Source organism: Gadus morhua, chromosome 4 (assembly GCF_902167405.1).
Source record: "Gadus morhua chromosome 4, gadMor3.0, whole genome shotgun sequence".
Lineage (NCBI taxonomy): Eukaryota > Metazoa > Chordata > Actinopteri > Gadiformes > Gadidae > Gadus > Gadus morhua.
The window spans coordinates 4,598,491-4,619,811 of NC_044051.1; the positions used below are offsets into that span (position 1 = coordinate 4,598,491).

A 21,321-nucleotide genomic window follows, 5' to 3' on the forward strand; every position below is an offset into this window, starting at 1 on the left:
AAAAAAACGCCTGCAGAAATTATCCGACACCCGCTGGTCTCAGCATGATTCATGTCTACAGAATCATGCTAGTTAGATCAGTTAGATCAGTCTCAGTGTGCTTCATTATGATAAATGTATTGGCCTATTAAATAAATACACGCATCTTATGTATATTTGATTTTTGACTAAAACCTTTTGAGTTTTCGTCGGACTAAAACTAGACTAAAACCTTCTGAGTTTTCGTCAGACTAAAACTAGACTAAAACTTTCAAAGATAGAAATGACTAAAATGGGACTAAAACTAAGAAGCATTTCGTCAAAAAGACTAAGACTAAAACTAAATCTAAAATGCCTGCCAAAAACAACACTGTTCCGTCCAAAGCAACTTCCAGGGAATTTGAATCACTAGGGATCAGTTGTGTGTGTGTGTGTGTGTGTGTGTGTGTGTGTGTGTGTGTGTGTGTGTGTGTGTGTGTGTGTGTGTGTGTGTGTGTGTGTGTGTGTGTGTGTGTGTGTGTGTGTGTGTGTGTGTGTGTGTGTGTTCCCCCAGTTGATGCGTGTTCCAGTGTCTCAGTGTGTTCAACACAGCAGTCTGCAGTCCTGCTGGAACGCCCGTGACCCGTACTGCGGCTGGTGTGGAGCTCTGACACGGTCAGCTGATCAGCTACACACTGAGACACTACACACATCACACACTCTCAGCTACACACTGAGACACTACGCACATTACACACTCTCAGCTACACACTGCCCCATTACACACATTACACACTCTCAGCTACACACTGACACTACACACATTACACACTCTCAGCTACACACTGACACTACACACATTACACACTCTCAGCTACACACTGACACTACACACATTACACACTCTCATCTACACGCTGACATTCTCATCTACACACTGACATACTGCACACTCACATCTACACACTAACACAATACGCACCATTACATACTCTGATCTATACACTAACACACTACACACTGCATACTATTACACACTACCATCGACCCACTAACACACTACACACCATCACATCTACACACAACTCTTTGGGTAACATTGATGACATCCTCGTTGCACACTTACTTCTCTTGTTAAAGGGAAAGTGACACAAGCGCTGCTGTCGCGCAAGGAAGTGAGGCTTTGGTCTTATGAGTGTCGGTTTCTGTGAAAAACACACCACAGAAAGATCGGACCGCGATCAAAGAAATCAACGATCCAATCATCGACTAGAAGAAACTAGTCGATGGGATAGGGATGTTCACTACTAGTCGATGGCTAGGGATGTTCACTACTAGTTGATGACTACTGATGTTCTCTACTAGTCGATGACTAGTGAACTTCACTACTAGTTGATGGCTAGCGATGTTCACTACAAGTCGATGGCTAGTGATGTTCACTACTAGTCTATGGCTAGTGATGTTGACTGCTAGTCGATGACTAGTGATGTGCACGACTAGGGATGTTGACTGGTAGTCGTTGACTAGGGATATTCACCAGTAGTCGACCACTAGTGACCAGTCGTTGCTTCACTTGGCAGTGGGCACCAGTCGTCGGTTAAACACTTCTTTTCATTCTGAGAACAGGACTTCTGATGATGTCTAAATCGGGAAACCACCCCATGCACAAGCATCCATCTATTCTAAGGACATCCCTTAAATAGGCCTTAATAACCAACGGTATCAACAGGTAATTTCCCAAACCAAATGTCTGGTTCATAGTTCTCCGCCAGCTACTGCGGCCAGGTCAGTCTGAGGTCACCGACTGAGAGGTCACGCTCAGTTTAGAGGTCACACCCAGTTTACATGTCAATCAATTTTTGTCTTTTCATGACTTTTCTTAAACACGTGTTTTAATCAGACGGCGAATAAGATGGATGTAAAAAAAACGGCATTCACCCATTCATTCACGCATTCACACACCGACGGCGGTGACAACCATGTAAGGAGATAGCCAGCTCGCCCGGAGCAGTAAGGGTGAGTTGTCTTGCTCAGGGACACCTCAAAACTCAGCTAGGAGGAGCCGGGGATCGAACTAGCGACCTTCAGGTTACCAGCCAACCCGCTCGACCTCCTGAGTGACATGCCGCCCCTAATCACGCAAATCATTCGATAAAATGAATGAGAAGAGAGAAACAGAGCCGTGCTGCTTTTTATCCTCCCCTGAGAGACAAAGATATATTCCGGATGAAAAACCTCCGAGGCGAAACGACTTCCAACTGTTTTTCCTACCGACCTAAAAGTTATATCTTTCTAGTCTTTTAACCCACCACTTCACCTCCGCCAGTCCCCCCATTTACAGAACGCCATTTCTGCCTCCTTAGAAACGCACCATGGCTGATTTGACCTTGCCGGTGACCCCAGTTAAAACCACAGTTAATGATGCATCATGGGATATGGAGTCCTCTATCTGTCTCGTTTTCCACCACAGATGCAGCTTTGAGGACGAGTGTCCATCTTCTCTGTGGCTGTCCGTCCCAGATGACCTCAGACAGCGGCGGATGCTCTCCCACAGCTTCCAGGAAGACGCAGAAGGAAAGGTAGGCGTGCTCTAAAGATCAGATATAACATAAAAAAACAAAAACAATTTTTTCAAATATATAGGATCTTTAAATATATATTTATAAATATATATATTTTAATGTATATATTTGTTTTCTTTCATATACATATAGCCTATGCATATATTTTTTTCTTATATACTCTATATATATAGATAGATAGGCTTTTATCAGAGGCATGTTACAATACCACAAGTACTGTTTGACAAACGTGTCGAGCAGCTTCTGCGAGTCGACTATCAGAGAAGAGGGCACGAGATGGGGGTGGATGTCAGGGGCGTTTCTAGGTTTCATAAACATCCGGGGCTTACAATTTTCCCTCAATTTTCCCTCTGGACATACAAAATTCTTTTTTTTTTGTATGCTTCATTGTGCATGCAAATTTTTTCATAATGCTTTACCTAAATAAACAAAATACGCAGTTTATTATAACTTTAAATAACTACCTGACTGCAGTGCTGCTTATCCCCAAACATCGAAAGTTATTTCAGAGTAAAATGAATACAAGTGAGACAGACCTTACAAATATTGGCCTGTATGCATCGCCTTCACATGGTTTTGCAAAGCTGTACATGTCGTAAAGATATTGATGTGGATGGTTCCAACATTCTCATATATTCTCGTTGTCTAAATTTTCACAGTGCAAATATGTGTTTGAATGAGTTTCTGAAGATGGAACTAGGAAAAAACTGTTATCAGATGGGGTGGCCAGATGACAAAACCGGAAGGAAGAGCTGAACTTATTAAAGTTAAACAACATCAAGATTTTCCATCACAATCGTCAACCCCAAGCCTTCTCCTCCTCTTTCGTTCCCAGATCACGCTGGTGGTCTTCACCCACCTGAAGAGAGGTGGAGCTCCTGCTAACTTCTCCTGCCGATTCGACTCAAGCGTCGGAGTGCTGGGAGGACTAGGGCATCGATACCCAGAATGCACCTGCCTGCTGCCTCCTGTGATTGGTCAGTAATGGACCCCTTTCTCCCCTCTCAGAAGCGTTATCTTACCCAACTATCAACAACTCTAAAAAGGGTACATTATTCTATAAGACATCCAGGGTCCTTTCTCCAAACAAAAGTAGATAATATTACTAGTAGTATGAAACAATATAAATCGTTTAAAGATTCATGCAATAAGCTGAGACGTCAACGGATTATCTCATTAATTTTATAGTGTGTTCTGAAACTAACACAACTCCATTAAGTTGTTATCAAACACGGTTCGAGAGATCCCCCTCATTTCAATTCCTTTCCAACTTCTAAAGTAAATTGTGACTTCTTTATTGCTACTGAACTAACACGACATCGTGTCTGTTCTACAACAGCAGGCCTGCGTGTGAGCGTCACGGTGAGCCTGGGGGAAGTGGATGTGACTGAAGAACTGAACCTCCTCAACTGCTCTGGGATCACCGGAGCTCCCACTCCCCTACTGTAGGTCTCCCGTACTCAGACGCCCTACACCATCCAGCCTTCACAATGTACACAGTCTGTGGGAACCGAGGCCTCAGGGGAGGATGTGAGCGCTTTGTGACCCGGTGGGGTGAACCTGTGTCTGTTCCTGGTTCAGGTGTAGCCAGTGCCTCGCTGCCGGTTGTGGGTGGAGCAACGGGGCCTGTACGTGGACACGCAGAGGAGCTCTGAATGTAACGCTCCGTCCATCTGAGCACCACCCAATGTCCCTCTCTCCTTCAGTCCATCTCTCCTTCCATCCCTTCAATCATCTTCTTCTCCTACATCTATCTATCAGTCCCTCCTCCATCCATATCTACTCTCCCACTATCATCAATCAATCCATCATCAATCCATCACCCATCCATCATCCATCATCAATCCATCACCCTCCCTTCCACCCCCTCTACCCCCATCCTAGAACCATCCCTCTCCCTTCTTCATCCATCATTCCTTTATGTAGTTAAACGTTAAATATGAATACAGTTATTCCACATTACTTTAATTTCATAAGGTATTCACTGTGTATCTGTGGATACCTGTTAATGTTGGTTCTACTGTCACCATGTGACCGGCTCCCCTTGTTGGTGTTTTCATGTTTCACGTGTTCATGTTTCACGTGTTCATGTTTCACGTGTTCCTGTTTCACGTGTTCATGGTGAGACCTTCTGGTTCCTCTCCACAGATGTCCATCTGCCAGGGTCTGCAGACCGGGGTTGACTCTCTGGTAGGTCTGGTTCCTCATAAGGCTCAGCCTTGTGTGATTATTTTAGGGCGAGCGAGGACATCACAACATTGTGAAAGCAAAATCAATTCTGTGGGTTTTAGAATCTAAAATAGTCGATGGAAACGGGAAAACAAACATATTGACTAATCCGTGTGCGGATGCGATTTCAACACTCCGATATTTCTGCGGAACCTCTTTCAGTAAAGTGTGCTTGTGCGGTTGTGTGCGTGCATGTGCGAGTGTTCATGCACCCGTGTGTGTGTATGTACACTTACGTGTGTGTGTGTGTGTGTGTGTGTGTGTGTGTGTGTGTGTGTGTGTGTGTGTGTGTGTGTGTGTGTGTGTATGTGCATGTGTGTGTATATGCATGTTTGTATGTGCACGTACGTGTGTGTGTGTGTGTGTGTGTGTGTGTGTGTGTGTGTGTGCATGTGCGCGTGTTCATACGTGGTGGGTGTGTTAACGTGTGGCTTTCTTATCAGCCAGAGATATTCAACATTACCCCGAGTGAGATGTCCTTCTACGGTAAAAACAACGCGGTGCTGACGGGAAGGAACCTGGGTCATGTGATCGGAGTTCGGCTTCAAGGACACCTGGACTGCAGCGCGAAAGAGTGGGTGAAGACAGTCAACGCGACAGTCGGGGCTAAAGGCCTCGTTATGGTTCCACGTCCGCGCAACGCAATGACCACGCAGACGTGAACCTGCTTTGGTTCTGCGTCAGGATTTAGTGAGCGGACCAATCACAGCCCTCGCTGCTGCGTCGCCTCGACGCAAAGGTGGGAATTTTTTGGAAGTGCAGGTCGAGCCCTTGCGGTGGACGCAAGGAGAGGGTCCGCAAGGAGGGTCCGTCAGGCCGTATACGGTCTGTACACCTCCTTGTGTAGCGTCGACCTGGAACCATAACTAAGCATTTAGGTACACTGTGTTGGTCGCTTAGCACTTTTAGACGCTTTCACCCAGAGCAGAATAACAGTGGATTCAGATCCATGTTATTAAAGGGGTGATATTATAGGCCTTCCACCAAGTACGCCCACTTGTGTGATGTCACTAAAACACAGGAAAAGGCCGATTTTCCTAACGGTTTGTAAAGGCAAATTATTCCTTTAAATATTTAAGCCTTGACAACAATAACAACATAAATAATGATAGTAAGTAGTCATTAGTTACCATTATCCCAAAATGAGCTTAAACAATAAAAACGTTAAACAATGTTAACGTCATAACGAGGATAGGAAATGATGACAGTAGCAATATGATTTCTGAGGAACACAAAGTCAGCTGATTGGAGGCTGTGAGCAACAGTTGTAGTAATAATGTCAGCTATTATTAATAATGGAAGTTATAATTACTAATGTCAGCTATTATTAATAATGGCAGCTATTATTAATAATGGCAGTTATAATTACTAATGTCAGCTATTATTAATAATGGCAGCTATTATTAATAATGGCAGTTATAATTACTAATGTCAGCTATTATTTATCAATAATGGCAGCTATTTAACCATTACTCGCCGAAGGCGAAGTGAATCACGGAGCCTGAGGTGAATAATTGTTTTAGTATATACTACACGTGAACAACACTCGAAAAATAAACTTGATAACATTTTTTGCCGGGATTTAGTTTTTATTAGCGTGACGAGACGGCCGTCATGCAATGAAAACAAAATCCCAAGTTTGAGATCACAGTCATGGGATATTGCCCAATATCCCGAGATGACGAACCAATCACATTGCGCCACCTTAGGAGGTTCACGTGTAGCACGTACTAAGACGACTTAAAGTGAGGATAACGACCCTGACGCCCCTCTCTGTGCGTAGGGCTTCGGTGAGGCTCAATACGGGGGCCAGCCTGACCTTCCACATCCCCGCCGGAGACAAGGGCCGGGTCGAGGTCTGCCTCCTCCTGCCCGACGGCGGTTGCCACGGCAACGCGTTGCTCACCTACCGGTCGGCGCCGGTCTGCGCCTCCATCTCCCCGCACAGCACCTGGGCCAGGTAGGGGGCGGAGTCATGGTGTAGATAAGTCAGCTCAAATGCTCAAATATTTACAAATATAATATTTAAAGTCAAATATGTTTAAGTAGAGTATTTAAAGTTTAATATTTTCAGTGAAATATGTTTAAGCAAAATAATCAAAGGAAAACTTTAAACATTATTTAACTATTTAACAGAAACGATTAGACAACATTATAAGTAAAAAATGAATTTACTTTTTAAATATATATATTTTAAGTAAAATATTTATTAGTACAATATTTACCACAATTATTGAAGTAAAAAGTTTATTCGCAATATACTGCATTTTGAATATTAACTGGTAAAATATTGAATAGTGAAATATTTATAAATGAAATAGGTATAAGTTGCCATAAGTCATGAGTGGTACGGTTCTGAGAAACTATCCGCCTGACCGGGCAGCAATGCCCAGGGAGGAAATGCCACCTGTGTGTAACTTCCCCTGTTTCACATGCTATCTGTTGGATTGGTTACCTTGGCAACCAGCCATCACCACTCAGGGCTCAAGAATAACATCTTCAACCAATGACATTTTCATTAGCTGGCCTCGTTACAAATGTGGTTGCACCCCATATTTTGGAGGCTTTGTCGCAATATTGGCATGTTTTTGTCCCGTAACAACCATCTGTGTCAAATACTTAGAACAGATGAACTTCCTTGGAAGAAATTGTAAAATGTTTTTATTGCATATGGGGTCTGTTTCTTTAGAACCATCAGTACCTTGACATCTTTCCTCACAAACCAACTCTTTGCGTTCCTCCTCCTCTTATATAAAACAATTCTACCTTCTAATAATAACAGGCTGGTATTAAGGTATTACACCCGTGATCCGTCATCCGGAATAGTGTGCGTGTGTGTGTGTGTGTGTGTGTGCGGTGTGCGGTGTGAGTGTGTATTTATGTATTTTATATATCTTGATCAGGGCAAGTGCTGTGGGGCATCTAATCTAAATGAATCTAAACTTTGCATGCTGTACATCCCACTGTTAGGCAGTCTGTAAAAAACAGGAATTGAAGTGGGTCATGTTCCCAACGAGACCACTCACACCAGTGCTGCACACAGCCTCTCTGTGGGGTCCAGCACGGCTCCAAACCTTCATCACCACCCATCACTTCAAACACAGAACAGGACCTTAATCCAATCCTCTGACGTGTTTTATGCTGCCTACCACGCTGCCGATGGGGCTCCATGGCTCCGTGGCTCGTCTGAGGTGTGTCCCGCCTCACATTGAAGCTCTGTCCTAACCGAGTCAGACTCGAACCGAGAGTGGATCTGAAACCCGCTGACTTCCTTCACACAGCACTTAGTCATGAGGTTTTAGTTTAGCTTTTTGAAGGCTTATTCCGTGTGCTAACCAATTTGAACGTTTCAGAATCTCAACGGGAGTAGTCTCTGACAAATTCTGACGAATTCTGACAAATGTACTTATTGTAAGTCGCTTTGGGAAAAAGCGTCTGCTAATTCCCCTAAATGTAAAGGTAAAGACGACGTCAACTCATGTCTGTGTCGTTACAGCCCTGTTTTGATATGTTACATCACATTGGTGCAGTTCCCGTGTTAAAGCGTTTGTTCGAACCCTCGTATATATCTTTTGTTTTTACTGGCACCGATGCAACCCAGGATGAAAAATGCATATAGACAATGAATGGTCTCAGATGCGACCACTTTGGTGGTAGCCTTGAGCCTTGCCACCATCGACCATAGACCTCATGCAAGACCCACTTTGACGCACACGTTTTTACCGCCAAAATCTGCACCCTTAGAATCGTCTCTACTTTCTAAAATCCACAAGTGGTCTAGAGTAAAGTACGGTTGGCCAAAGCAAAAAGGAATAGTTGTCAATTCCTACTCCATGGCTTTGACTGGAAATACAAACTTGTTATAGTTATAATTACATTAATATTATACTGTTTCGCAGTCAGATCTCACAGTTGGATACATGTAGCAGCATTGTTACATAACATCAATATTCAGAATCAAATTAGTTTAAGAATGAGGGACAGAATCAGAATACTTGGAATGGTCGTCGCTGAGCGGGCGTCGATCCGAATGCACACACAGGTTATAATCTGTATGGTTGACCAACATTTCAGTGGAACGTGGCTGGGTGTGTGTGTGTGTGGGCTTATCTGCTGTGTGTGTTTCCGGGTGCGTGTGGCTCGATCGAAGCACACTTAAGGCCGATATATGCTCTGTTTTAGACGTAACGCGTAAGCACGTAAGATACATAACCCCCCCTTGCGCGGTAAAATATCCCCCCTTACGTGCTTAAGTGCGTCGCCCAGAATTCCTGACTATGCGACTAAAACACTACGGCCCTACGCAGCTCGCAAAGACTGTGATTGGCCAGCTAACCACATCCTTTCAGGAGTCTCACATTTCCGGTTTTACAGCATAATAGCGCCATTTTTAAAAGGCCGTGACAGAAGCGAATGAAGAATTTTGAAGAAGGAGAAGAAGAAAACACAAGAACGAATTATGATAATTATAAATATAAACAAGCCAGCGATTTCCACTTCCACGCCCACAGATTTGTTCGTTGCTCCCCCTACTGTTCTGGCGGAGAATCCCCTTCCAACACGCGCAATCCTTAAGGAACCTTAAAGGAACCGTAAATCAAAACTTGTCTAAAACAAGTCCCTTGTGTAAATTACGTGCTTACGTCTCTGCGTCTAAAACGACCCTAAATCGGCCTTTAAGGCCGATATATGCTCTGTTTTAGACGTAACGCGTAAGCACGTAAGATACATAACCCCCCCTTGCGCGGTAAAATATCCCCCCTTACGTGCTTAAGTGCGTTGCCCAAAATTCCTGACTATGCGACTAAAACACTACGGCCCTACGCAGCTCGCAAAGACTGTGATTGGCCAGCTAACCACATCCTTTCAGGAGTCTCACATTTCCGGTTTTACAGCATAATAGCGCCATTTTAAAAGGCCGTGACAGAAGCGAATGAAGAATTTTGAAGAAGGAGAAGAAGAAAACACAAGAACGAATTATGATAATTATAAATATAAACAAGCCAGCGATTTCCACTTCCACGCCCACAGATTCGTTCGTTGCTCCCCCTACTGTTCTGGCGGAGAATCCCCTTGCAACACGCGCAATCCTTAAGGAACCTTAAAGGAACCGTAAATCAAATCTTGTCTAAAACAAGTCCCTTGTGTAAATTACGTGCTTACGTCTCTACGTCTAAAACGACCCTAAATCGGCCTTTACACACGCTTATAACCACTCAACAACTCATCTCAAGAACTCGTAACTTCAGCTTCTAAAGGTGTCCTCCCCAGGCTGTGTTTTTCCACCTACGGTACCACTAGTGGTCTGCGAGGGTACTGCAGTTAGGACGTTGAAATAGACAACATTTACAATAAAATAAAAACATGTGTAGATAATTGAATAGAATTATATTTAAAAAATTGTTCAGTAAGTATAACACTGTCTAGTATCATGGATTTGTATTACTTCCAAAACAGTGTCTCTTTATGCAGGCATGGTTTCCAGTGGCATGTTTTGTGTTTATTTCTGTTGGTATGTTTTCCACTGATAATTTTTTTCAGTGACGTTTCACGTTGATTTTGGTTTGCTAAGTCAAATCACTGGGCGTCTCAGCAGCGTGGCTGACCCTTTCCTCCCCGGTTTCCCACAAGCCACTCTTTTACAGCATCTCTGCATGTGAATCAATCCACATATTAATATCACCGTATGAGGTGGCAGAAGAAAGTCAAGGGTGCAAACGAATTCCATGAGGTTGTAAGTAAGTAAGTAAGTAAGTAAGTAAGCTTTATTTGTACAGCGCCTTTCACAGACCAGGGTCACAAAGCGCTTCACAGTTAAAACAAAAACAATACAAAGTTAAGAAGTACATACAAATTTAAGTTTAAAAGGCCAAGACAGCTAGGTGACAATCATAGCAGCCCCAAGACAGATAAGCAAAAGCATGAGCAAACAAATAGGTCTTTAGTTGCTTTTTGAAGGAGTCAACTGACTCCATTGAACGCAGAGAGAGCGGAAGATCGTTCCAGAGCCTGGGAGCAACAGCCTGGAAGGATCTGTCTCCTCTGGTCCAGAAACGAGTGCGTGGCGACATCAGCAGATTCTGATCCACAGATCTCAGAGCCCGAGTTGGGGTGTAAGGCTGGATCAGATCACTGATGTAAGGCGGAGCCTGGCCATGCAAAGCTCTGAACGTTAAAACCAAAATTTTAAAATTGATCCTGGACGAAACTGGCAGCCAATGAAGAGCTTTAAGAATAGGGGTTATATGAGTCCTCCTATTGGTGCGAGTCAGAACTCTCGCTGCAGAGTTTTGCACTAACTGCAGGCGAGACAGCTCCTTTTTGTTTAGACAAGAAAACGAACTATTACAATAGTCTAAACGCGAAGACACAAATGCATGAGTGATCAGCTCCAAGTCATTTTGTGACACCATTTTCCTGAGTTTCGAAATGTTCCTCAGTTGAAAAATTTTTGGTCAGCTGTTTACAGTGCTGCACTAATGACATGTCTTTGTCAAACAGAACACCCAGGTTTCTTAGGCTCGGTTTGACAGACTGGCCCAAGTCACCCAGGTACTGGTTAATCCCTGGAATGGAATCATCAGGGGCAATAACCAGTGTTTCTGTTTTGTCCACATTAAGCTGCAGGGTGTTATCACTCAGCCAATGTTTTATCTCCACCAAGCACTGAACTAAGGAACTTAGCCTCTGGAGCTCAGTTGGCTTGAAGGAACAGTAAAGCTGGATATCATCAGCAAACATGTGGTAAGAAACATCAGGAAATCCCTGGATGATTTTTCCCAAGGGGATCAAATACAGCAAAAATAATACAGGACCCAAAACGGAGCCTTGGGGGACTCCACACAACAGATCTGCTGACTCAGACCTTATTTGGTTAACAGTGACACTAAAGCTACGCCCAGAGAGGTATGACGAGAACCAGTGTAAAACTGACCCTGACAGTCCTACTTCATCCCTCGGTCTTCTCAGCAGGATCTGGTGGTCAACTGTGTCAAAGGCTGAGGACAGATCTAAGAGAACTAGAACAGTGCACTTTCCCGAATCAGCAGACATCATAATGTCACTGGACACTTTCAGTAAGGCCGTCTCCGTAGAGTGAAGTTTGCGGAAACCAGACTGAAAGGTCTCATGGATGTTACCCTGATCCAGGAATAATGACAGCTGTTCAGAGACCACCTTCTCTAGGATCTTGGACAAGAGTGGCAGCTTTGAAATAGGCCTGAAGTTACTGAGGACAGTCGGGTCTAAGCCTGTTTTTTTAAGTAAAGGCATGCTATGGCATGTTTAAATGTACTGGGAAACACACCTGTAGACAGAGAGAGGTTTACCATTTTGGTGACCCAGGGGCCAATTACATCAAACACTTTCACAAAGAGCCAACATGGAAGGAAGTCAGATTAGCAAGAGGAGGGTTTCATCTTGGTCACCAGTGCAGAGATATCAGCAAGAGTCACAGACTTAAATGAAGACCACAAGCTGGAGACAGGCTCAATGACAGCAGGGGTTCCACACAAAAGGGGAGGGATTTTCTCCTTGATCATCTTAATTTTGTCAGTGAAAAATCTCAACAATGCATTGCTGTCAGCTTCACAAAAAACAGGGGTAACTGGCGCAGCAGAACATACAAGAGAATTGATAGTGTCAAATAAAACTTTGGGGTTTTTCTTATTTACTGTTACCAGTTGGCGAATGTAGTCCGATCTGGCATTTTCCACCATCTCATTGTATGAGGACACAAGATCCCTGAGATAAAGTCTGTGCACCTCAAGGTTAGTGGCTTTCCACAGACGCTCATTCTTTCGACATAGTCTCTTTAGACTCAAGGTATCTTCATTTGTCCAAGGGCACACTTTTTTCTGTATTGATAAGTTTGATTTAACAGGTGCCACCTGGTCCAGAATTTTAACACACTGCTTGGTAAAACAGTGCATAAAATTGTCCACATCGAGGCAATCCATGAATAAAAGAGGGTCAAACATAGCAGAAAAACTGTCTGCAGTATTAGCAGAGATAACACGCCTCTGAGACCTAACTTCTAAGGGCTTAGGCTCAGGGCTGAAGTGCAGATCAAACAAAACAAAACAATGATCACTCAGATGGACGTCCTGTACAGACACATTTGAAATGTCCAGGCCAAGAGTAAAAACTAAATCTAAAATGTGGCCTTTCTGGTGTGTAGGCTCAGAAACATGTTGCTCAAAATTAAAAGCTTCAGTCAATGTTAAGAGTTCCTTTGCGGAGCAACATAAGCTGTCATCAACATGAAGGTTAAAGTCTCCAAGGATTAGAATAGATTCCAACTTTATTATGGAGGATAAAAAGTCACTAAAATCCTTCAAGAAGACAGCAGCAGGGCCAGGAGGACGGTAGATTGACACACAGTAGAATGGATTGGAAGAACCCACCCTGACCATCTGAGACTCAAATGAAGGGAATTCTTGGGTCTGAGTCACTTTGCATGTGCAACTGTCCCTGTATACAACAGCCAGACCCCCCCACGACGACAGGGGCGGGGCTTCCCGACGGCAGAGCAACCAGCTGGACAGAGTTCATTTAGATGAATAAACTCTTCCTCTCTCTGCCATGTCTCCGAAAGACACATTAAATCCAGCTTTTCTCTTGTGAAAAGATCGTTCAGAGAGAAGGATTTATTTGCAATAGACCGGGCATTTAACAGGCCGATATGCAACGTTGATGACGTCACGGAGGCAGTGTCCGCGGAGCGGAGCGGGATTGGTCGCAGGCATCGGTCACGTGGGCTCCAGCTGGACCGTGCCGGAACCGGTGTAAATACGGAAGAGCGTGGAGGCGATGAAAGCCGCTGACCACTACTCCAGCGCTGTGTAGGCTCCAAGACTGTCATAGTGGTCCAAGCAGATGGCAGCGTGGATGTGCCGTCACACACATTGAGGAGAGGGATCCGACACAGACACCTTACGCGTTCTCCGTGGCCGAAGATGGCAGAGCCCAGGCGTGCTGCAGCGCGTCTTCGCTTGACCTGGACTCCGGAACGCGAGCCTCTTTTCCTCGATTTCCTGCGGACTTTGCCCGGCGCCCGACAAAGCAGCAGGTACTCGGGTGAGTCGGGGTCGATGATGAAAGGAGGAGGGAACGCTTGTTTGTACCTGCCCCGTGTATCAAACAGGCCCTCCATCGACTCTTTGATACGAACCAGAGAGTCCCAATCATAGATCCGTAAAGCTGAGACACATCCATTTGAAATACGGGCTGATATGATCACATATGTTGTACAGATGACCATTAAAAGGTTATACAGCAGGAGACAAGCCGTGGCACTGCCAGTCACAGTAACACAGTTGGCCCCCCTCACCACCAGCCCATCACCGAAACTGAGAGTGAGACCAACCACGTCCGGCCTACCACAGGCCCCGAGCGCTCCCCATCTGTGTGTTCCCATACCGCCCCTCCTTGCCCACGCTTCCGAGAAACGTTGACAATACCATGACCTGGTTCATAGTTCCGGTCTGCAGCAGCTGCACGCAAACTTGAAACCACGGACACATGGATGGCCTGACCTTGCCACGCCCACTTCTGGAGAGGCATTTCATATCAAACCTTCTTATCAAGCTGCATCGACACCTTTTGTTGTTTGGGTCCCTCTCCTTCATCTCAGCAGATGTCTCCTGACGCGGCTAAATTGCTACGATTATAACATAATATAATGTTATAATAATACTGTCGTGGAAATATCAATCGTAACTATAATATATAAGTTATATAAACCCTGTTTGTTTAATTACGATCAGGAACTTCCTAGGAAGGAATTTCTATACATTCTCCTTGGATAGATGCAGCCCCTATAGCCGCGAAGTCTGATACGGGAGGCCAATGTGTTGTGCAGATTCCTTTAACTGCAGACATGGGAAGTTATTCAAAACATTTTGAATGCATAATATTACGTGTTTTCTTTGAGCAGTTGCCGTTTACTACACTACATTTTCACTCTACATTACTTGTTTGCTGGTACAAAAGCCCTCTTTTTGGTTATTGGGGTAGCATCAGCTTTACCTAGATTCTGCTTCCCTGATTGGCTTCTGATGTGGGCTTCTGTTCTCTGATTGGTCCAATGGGCAGCGGGAAGAGGAGGATGAACATCACGGTGTCCAACCTGAAGTTTGTCGATGAGGTCATCCACAGCCACACAGATGAAAGGGTCAACTTCTCCGAGTCAAGCGACCAAGTGAGTTGGTTAAGGCGCACTTAGTGCGCACTTACGAACGCGTGCACTTACGCACGCATGCAGTCACACGCGCATGCACTCACACGTGCATGCACTCACACACAAACGCACTCACACATGGAAGAGAAGGCACACGATCCTGCGAAGACACACACACACACACTTTCAAGACATGTTTGCTTAAGAATATGGAGAGAGAGAGATACACAGACACACAGACACACACACACACACACACACACACACACACACACACACACACACACACACACACACACACACACACACAGCACAGCGCCGCCTTTCACGTGCCTGCGTCCCAACAGTCTCTGCAGTTCGAGAGCCTGGCGGCAGACCGCGACCCCTTCAGCAGCTCTGTGACCCTGAGGGTAGCCAATCACACGCTGGCCTGCCCCAACGCCATCCACCACCTACGGCTCACCATAGAGGTCAGTCGCCCCCGGGACCCCTTCAAACACTGGGTGGGGTGATGCTGGGGTGGGTGGTAGAGTGAGGGGGGTGAGTGAGGTAGGGGGTGGGTGGGTGGGTGAGTGGGGGAGTGAATGAGGGGGTGGGTAGGTGGGTGAATGGGTGAGTCAATGAGTGGGTGGGCGAGCTAGTGAGTGAATGAGTGAGTGGATAGGTAGGTTAGTGAGTGAGTTAGCAAGCTCTGCTAGGTTCAAGCTTTGAGGCATGGTGGTGACATGGTGGTTGGGTTAGATGTAACTATGGGTGGGACAAAATAATCGATTCTTCGATGCATCGCGCGATTCTCTCTAGAACAATTCCGCCTCGATGCAGATAAATCAATAATCTGAATATTTCTTTTTTTTTTATACTTCATTTATCTTCAGTGTGTATTGGCCAATCTGATTTGTCTTGACACAATTGCGATTCAGCCTACGCATAGCATGCACGCAAACTCACAGCCAGAAACAAGAACTCCTTCTAATTAAAGAGCAGCTTTTTCTTTAATGGCATAGAAAAGAAAGATTAGAAAAAAAATAAAACTGAAACCTATTTTTTACTTACTTCCATATTGTGTTCTTATGCAAGCTGCATTGATTATTGCATTGTTCATAGAAAGTCATATTTGTGACAAAAGCTTTCTCTCTTAATTCAGTTAATTCATCTGTTGATGTCTTTAATGATCATCCCAAAAGTAGGAAGTGATTAGCAAACTCAGATGTATATATAAATATATATATATTTGAAAATCACGCATTGGAAATGTACATAAAAAAAATTGTTGCATCGAGATGCATCGATCATCGCTTTAGAATCGAATCGTTGAATCATGACTTGCCAAGAGATTCCCACCTCTAGTTGTAACCGGAAGGTTGAGTGTCGAGGTGTCCCTGAGTAAGAAACCTCAACCTCACTGCTCCCGACGAGCTGGCTGTCGCCCTGCGTGGCTGACTCTGCCGTCGGTGTGTGAACTCCATGTGTATAAGTGGTGTGCAAAAGTAAATCCGACCATAAGTCCCGAACGGCGGCTTCTGTTGTGATGTTCAGAAAAAGTCAGATGAGCTCCAGATGGCCCCAGAGGACCTGCGGGGGAAGGGCGCCCAGGGCGGTGAAGACTACGACTGTGTTATCACAAAAATCGAACGCAGCAACGGCACCGACATCATCACCTGCGTCATCAAGATCTCAATTGATGCGGAGATAACAGCAGTGAAGGTAGATCACATCACGTCAAAGTCGAAGCGTTTTATTGACTTTGCATTTGTTTGAATGCAATTAATCAATCAACCAATCAATGCCTCGCTGTGCCTGTTTTTCAGATAATGTACGGAAGCCAGACGAAAGTCCTGACGCACTTTGACTACCTCAAACTGCTGCTCCTTCTCCTCGTAGTTCCCTTGATCGTGGGCAGTAAGAAAGGCCATAGGCTTCCTTCCCTCAACCTTTGGCTAACAGAACCTTACCTAAATTATACCTTAGCATAGCAACCGTAGCATAGCTGAATCTAAACCTCCATTATACCAAACCTGGCGAACCGGACCTTACCTAAAGCATATCTTAGCATAGCAACCATAGCATAGCTGAATCTGACCCTCCATTATAACAACCTTAACTAACCGACCATACCTAAGGCATAGCATAGCATCCATTGCATAGCACAATCTGACCCTCCATTATAACAACATTACCTAACCGTACCTTACCTAAACCATACCTTAGCATGGCAACCGTAGCATAGCTCGATCCGACCCTCCATTATAACAAGAGAACGTGATGCCTGTGTCTTCCAGCGGGGGTGGGCGTCTACTGCTGGCAGAAGAGGAGTCTCACCGCCCGGATGAACAATCTCATCGAGGTCCTGGAGATGGACATCAGGAACGACATCCGCCAAGGTGAGCCCCAGGAGGGAAGCCGGACACGGAGCGCACCATTGGTAGCTCTGTCGCGATGCTAGGAACACAACCACGCTGTGACGAAACGAAACGTAATGATGGCGTCTTCTGAGACAGAATGTCAAACAAGTGAAAACCACAAATATATCTATTAAAATTATGAGTGCTCAACATGAGCACAGTAGCAAATATGTCACTGTAAACTTTATCGACTGTTATTAAGTAAGACCACTGGCCCCGAGCTATGGTTCTGAACTGGTTCTAACCGGTCGGGGTGCTGGGATAGGGTTCGTGGACATGCAGACGGAGGACTCGGACCTGATTGAGAACGTGGGGGCGATCCCCTTCCTGGACTACAAGCACTTTGCCGCCAAGATCTTCTTCCCCGAGGTAAGACTCGAGACTCACTTGTTCAGAGTTCACCTAGACACCTCATAGCCTCCCCCTCCCACCCCTCCTACACACATTGTATTTTGTACGTCCCTGCACTAAATAGTACTTAGCATCGTGTAGCATCTTATCCTAGCTATGTTTGTTGTATACAGGGATGTGTTAGCCTAGCGAATGTTAGTGCTTGGGACTAACGGTTTTGCTGTTTCTTTTTCTTCTGACAAAAGTACTTATTGTAAGTCTCTTGGATAAAGCGTCTGCTAGATGCCCTAAATGTAAATGTAAGTGGATCCATACTTGATCCCGACACAAATCAATTGTTCCTGCACCATTTGATTGGTGTTCTTGTCTCCATCTCCTCCCAGGGGGGAAGTCTGATGACGGCGTGCCTCAAAGACATCAGCCAGGTGGGGCCGTGCGTTTCTTTATCCTAATCGTTCAGCTTTGAAGTACGGTTGAATATCGAATGAACGTCGAATCAAATATGAAGCAAGCTCAGATTTCATACAAAATCTGTGCTGGTCTACCGGCAGACATTAATCCAAAGTCTGGTTTAGATTAATCACCTCCAGAGTAGTGTACCTCTAAGAGGTACCGGGTTTGATGCCTGCAGGCATTTGACGCCTGACCCCCTAACCTGCTCTTTATCAAAAACAACCTGTGTCATGTGAATTCCCTGTGGTTCTCCGTCTCACATGTGCTCTTTGTGTGTGTGTGTGTGTGTGTGTGTGTGTGTCTATGTGTTGTGTGTTGTGCGGTGGTGGTCAGGACCCGAGGAAGATGGAGAAGCAGGACGATGGCTGCGGGCGCCTGGCCCAGCTGCTCAGAGAGCCCTTGTTCCTCACCTCCATGGTGCACACCTTGGAGGAGCAGAAGTCCTTCACCATCCAGCACAAGTGTGTTGATTGTTGAGTGAATGAGATGATGGGTGAATGAATGAGATAGTGAATAAGTGAATGGAAGTGAATAAGACGTCTGGTGGGTAGTAGTGGAGTAGCACCACTCCAGACGTCTGGTGGGTGTAGAAGTGGAGTAGCACCACTCCAGGCTTCTAGTGGGTGTAGTAAGGTCTCCTCTATTCCTCTATTGTCTTATTTCATAATCGTACATGGGACTTCCTCGCAGGGGCATGATTATAAAATATAACCGTACATGCGTGGTCTTGGCAGGTGCATGAGTGTATCGTGAGTGTATCATGAGTGTATCATGAGTGTATCATCATGTAATCATGCATGTATGAGTATATCACCATATAAGGCCTAAAAAAAAAAAAGTTTGGTTCCTGTTGGTTGTCAGTTGAGGTCATGGGTAGGTAGGGAATTTATTTTATTTTTTTATTTTATTTTTTCCAGCGGCAGCGAATGATAGGTAGGTTGTTTTCATTTAAAAACGAGAAAATTCGCTCATCCTTGTACAGAATGAAGAGGTGCTGTACCAAAATGTAATTATAGTTTTAAAGCTCATAAAATTATTTGGGTCGCACATAAATTGACAGGGTCGGTCGGACACCGGAACCAAACAACTTTTTTTTTTAGGCCCGAGTGTATCATGAGTGTATCATCATGTTATCATGCATGTATGAGTATATCACCATATAATCGTACCTGCGTGGTCTGCAGGTGCACGGTGGCCTCCGTCCTGACGGTGGCGCTGCACCGCGACCTGGGCTACCTGACGGAGGTGATGGAGCAGCTGCTGCGGGTGGCCATGGAGCAGCCCAGCAACGGCCAGCACAAGATGGTGCTGCGCCGCACGCAGTCCATCGTGGAGAAGGTCCTCACCAACTGGATGTCCATCTGCCTGTACGGCTTCCTCAGGGTGGGTGCGGCGGCAGCTTTTGTAAAAGGTGGAGGTTAGCGTGACCGTGGGTCCTCCGAAGGGCAAGGAGCGAACCGTGACTCCGAAACCTTGGTGGGAAGTGAGCTATGTCTTGAGAACGCTTTGGGGCGGCATATGGCTCCGGACGTTGGCTGGTAACCGGAAGGTTGCTCGTTTGATCTTCGGCTCCTCCCGAGCTGAGTGTCGATGTGTCCCTGAGCGAGACACCTCACCCTGACTGCTCCTGACGAGCTGGCTGTCGCCTTGCCGTCGGTGCGTGAATGTGTGCATGAATGGGTGAATGCTAGGCATTATTGTAAAGCGCTTTGAGTGGCCACTGCTTAGAAGTGCGTCATATAAATGCAGTCCATTAGGGTAGCTTGGACGATTCGAGGTCACCCTTAGAAGGAACAAAAGGTAGGGGTGGCTCCTTTTAAAGATGGGCTAGGAGGGAAGTAGGTGTGGTGGGGGAAGACAGAAAGATAAACAGATAATTACACAAGAAGAATAACCTTCAAAAGCTGCTTAAACTGAAACCCTAATCAGGAAACCAGCAGCCACGGCGTCAAAAAAGACATTCTCACACAGGGCGTGATGAAACATCGTCACATGTGAGTAAGTCACGCCTTTGGTTTGAGTAGCACCTTTCACATTAAAACGCAAAAAAGCGGAACACACAAGACTTAAAAGACAAGTCTTTTACGGTTTCTAAACCGGTTCTGTAAGGATAAATCCCCAGATTTGCATGCGAATTAGACGAGACAAAGAGAAAACAAGGTGCTTGATTTTCAACTCCTCTCTCTGACTTCCTGTCGCTTGGCAGGGCTTGAGCCGCAGAGATGCATGCCAGACCGAGTCTCATGACCTCCTTCCTTGTTTAGAACAACACACCAACAACGGTCAGACCACAGGGACGTGGGCAGACCTTAGAATTAAATGTCATCAGAGTCACGGCTAACAGCTGTTGTTGAGTACAATGTCAACACCAGACGTTGGCCGTGACAGAGACTTTTTGGAAAAGGACTGTTGATGGTTGACATATAATAAAAAGGGTAACACTTAACAATAAGAGTACATTTAATAACCATTGATTAACATTAAGTAATGAAGTAATAATCATCAACTAACTAGTTAATTATCAGTTAACTAGGGTTGAGTAATAATTTACTAACAGCGTAGGCCAACACAGCGTAGTAATGCTATGTTATGCTAATGCATATAATATGCTACTATAATGGATAATGAGTGTAACCTTTCTGTCCAGTGTCACCTATAACTATATTTTAAGCGGCTTTAGCTTTTGGTTTCATTTTGAGGTTACATCTCTCTGAAAGGACGTTGTTGTAGAACCAGAGTAGAGGAAGGGGATCTGATCCCTACCCTTCTCCTCGTCCCCGCGGTGTGTGTGTGTGCGTGTGTGTTTGTGAGCAGGAGAGTGCGGGCCAGCACCTGTACTTCCTGGTGAGCGCCCTGACGCAGCAGATCGCCAAAGGACCCGTGGACTCTGTCACCGAGAAGGCTCTCTACACCCTCAGTGAGGACTGGCTACTGTGGCAAGCCCAGGACTTCACTGCTGTCGTGAGTAGGCCCGCCCCCAGAACATATCCATTTCCTGATTATGGGGCTATTTACTAACTCAAAGGGGTGATATTATGCCACCAGGTGTGAGTGTGATTAGCCGTTACGAGCCGATTGAAAATCTGCATGTTCCTGGGTTTAAGTGACATCAGAAGTGGGCTTGTCCACCTAGATGTATGCTGGATAGATCAGTCGACCAACCTAC

General features: G+C 45.2%; 2 protein-coding genes across 8 annotated transcripts in view; one reads left to right on the forward strand and one right to left on the reverse strand.

The window, feature by feature from the left end:
• Positions 1-21,321, reverse strand: part of LOC115542665 (plexin-C1) — a 156,695-nt gene that overhangs the window by 16,236 nt on the left and 119,138 nt on the right. The window lies entirely within an intron of this gene.
• Positions 1-21,321, forward strand: part of LOC115542663 (plexin-C1) — a 32,591-nt gene that overhangs the window by 4,194 nt on the left and 7,076 nt on the right. For 2 of the 6 annotated variants that reach the window (XM_030355003.1, XM_030354997.1), the window contains exons 4-21: positions 533-633; positions 2,429-2,537; positions 3,376-3,517; positions 3,880-3,985; positions 4,122-4,197; positions 4,689-4,730; positions 5,213-5,343; positions 6,553-6,729; positions 14,865-14,970; positions 15,297-15,419; positions 16,486-16,653; positions 16,758-16,848; positions 17,229-17,330; positions 17,617-17,720; positions 18,086-18,127; positions 18,489-18,616; positions 19,340-19,538; positions 20,970-21,116. In XM_030355003.1, the coding sequence (XP_030210863.1) occupies positions 533-633; positions 2,429-2,537; positions 3,376-3,517; positions 3,880-3,985; positions 4,122-4,197; positions 4,689-4,730; positions 5,213-5,343; positions 6,553-6,729; positions 14,865-14,970; positions 15,297-15,419; positions 16,486-16,653; positions 16,758-16,848; positions 17,229-17,330; positions 17,617-17,720; positions 18,086-18,127; positions 18,489-18,616; positions 19,340-19,538; positions 20,970-21,116 (2,094 nt within the window). The remainder of the gene's footprint in view (positions 1-532; positions 634-2,428; positions 2,538-3,375; positions 3,518-3,879; positions 3,986-4,121; positions 4,198-4,688; positions 4,731-5,212; positions 5,344-6,552; positions 6,730-14,864; positions 14,971-15,296; positions 15,420-16,485; positions 16,654-16,757; positions 16,849-17,228; positions 17,331-17,616; positions 17,721-18,085; positions 18,128-18,488; positions 18,617-19,339; positions 19,539-20,969; positions 21,117-21,321) is intronic. The other 4 variants (XM_030354999.1, XM_030354998.1, XM_030355001.1 and 1 more) reach the window with 4 other exon arrangements.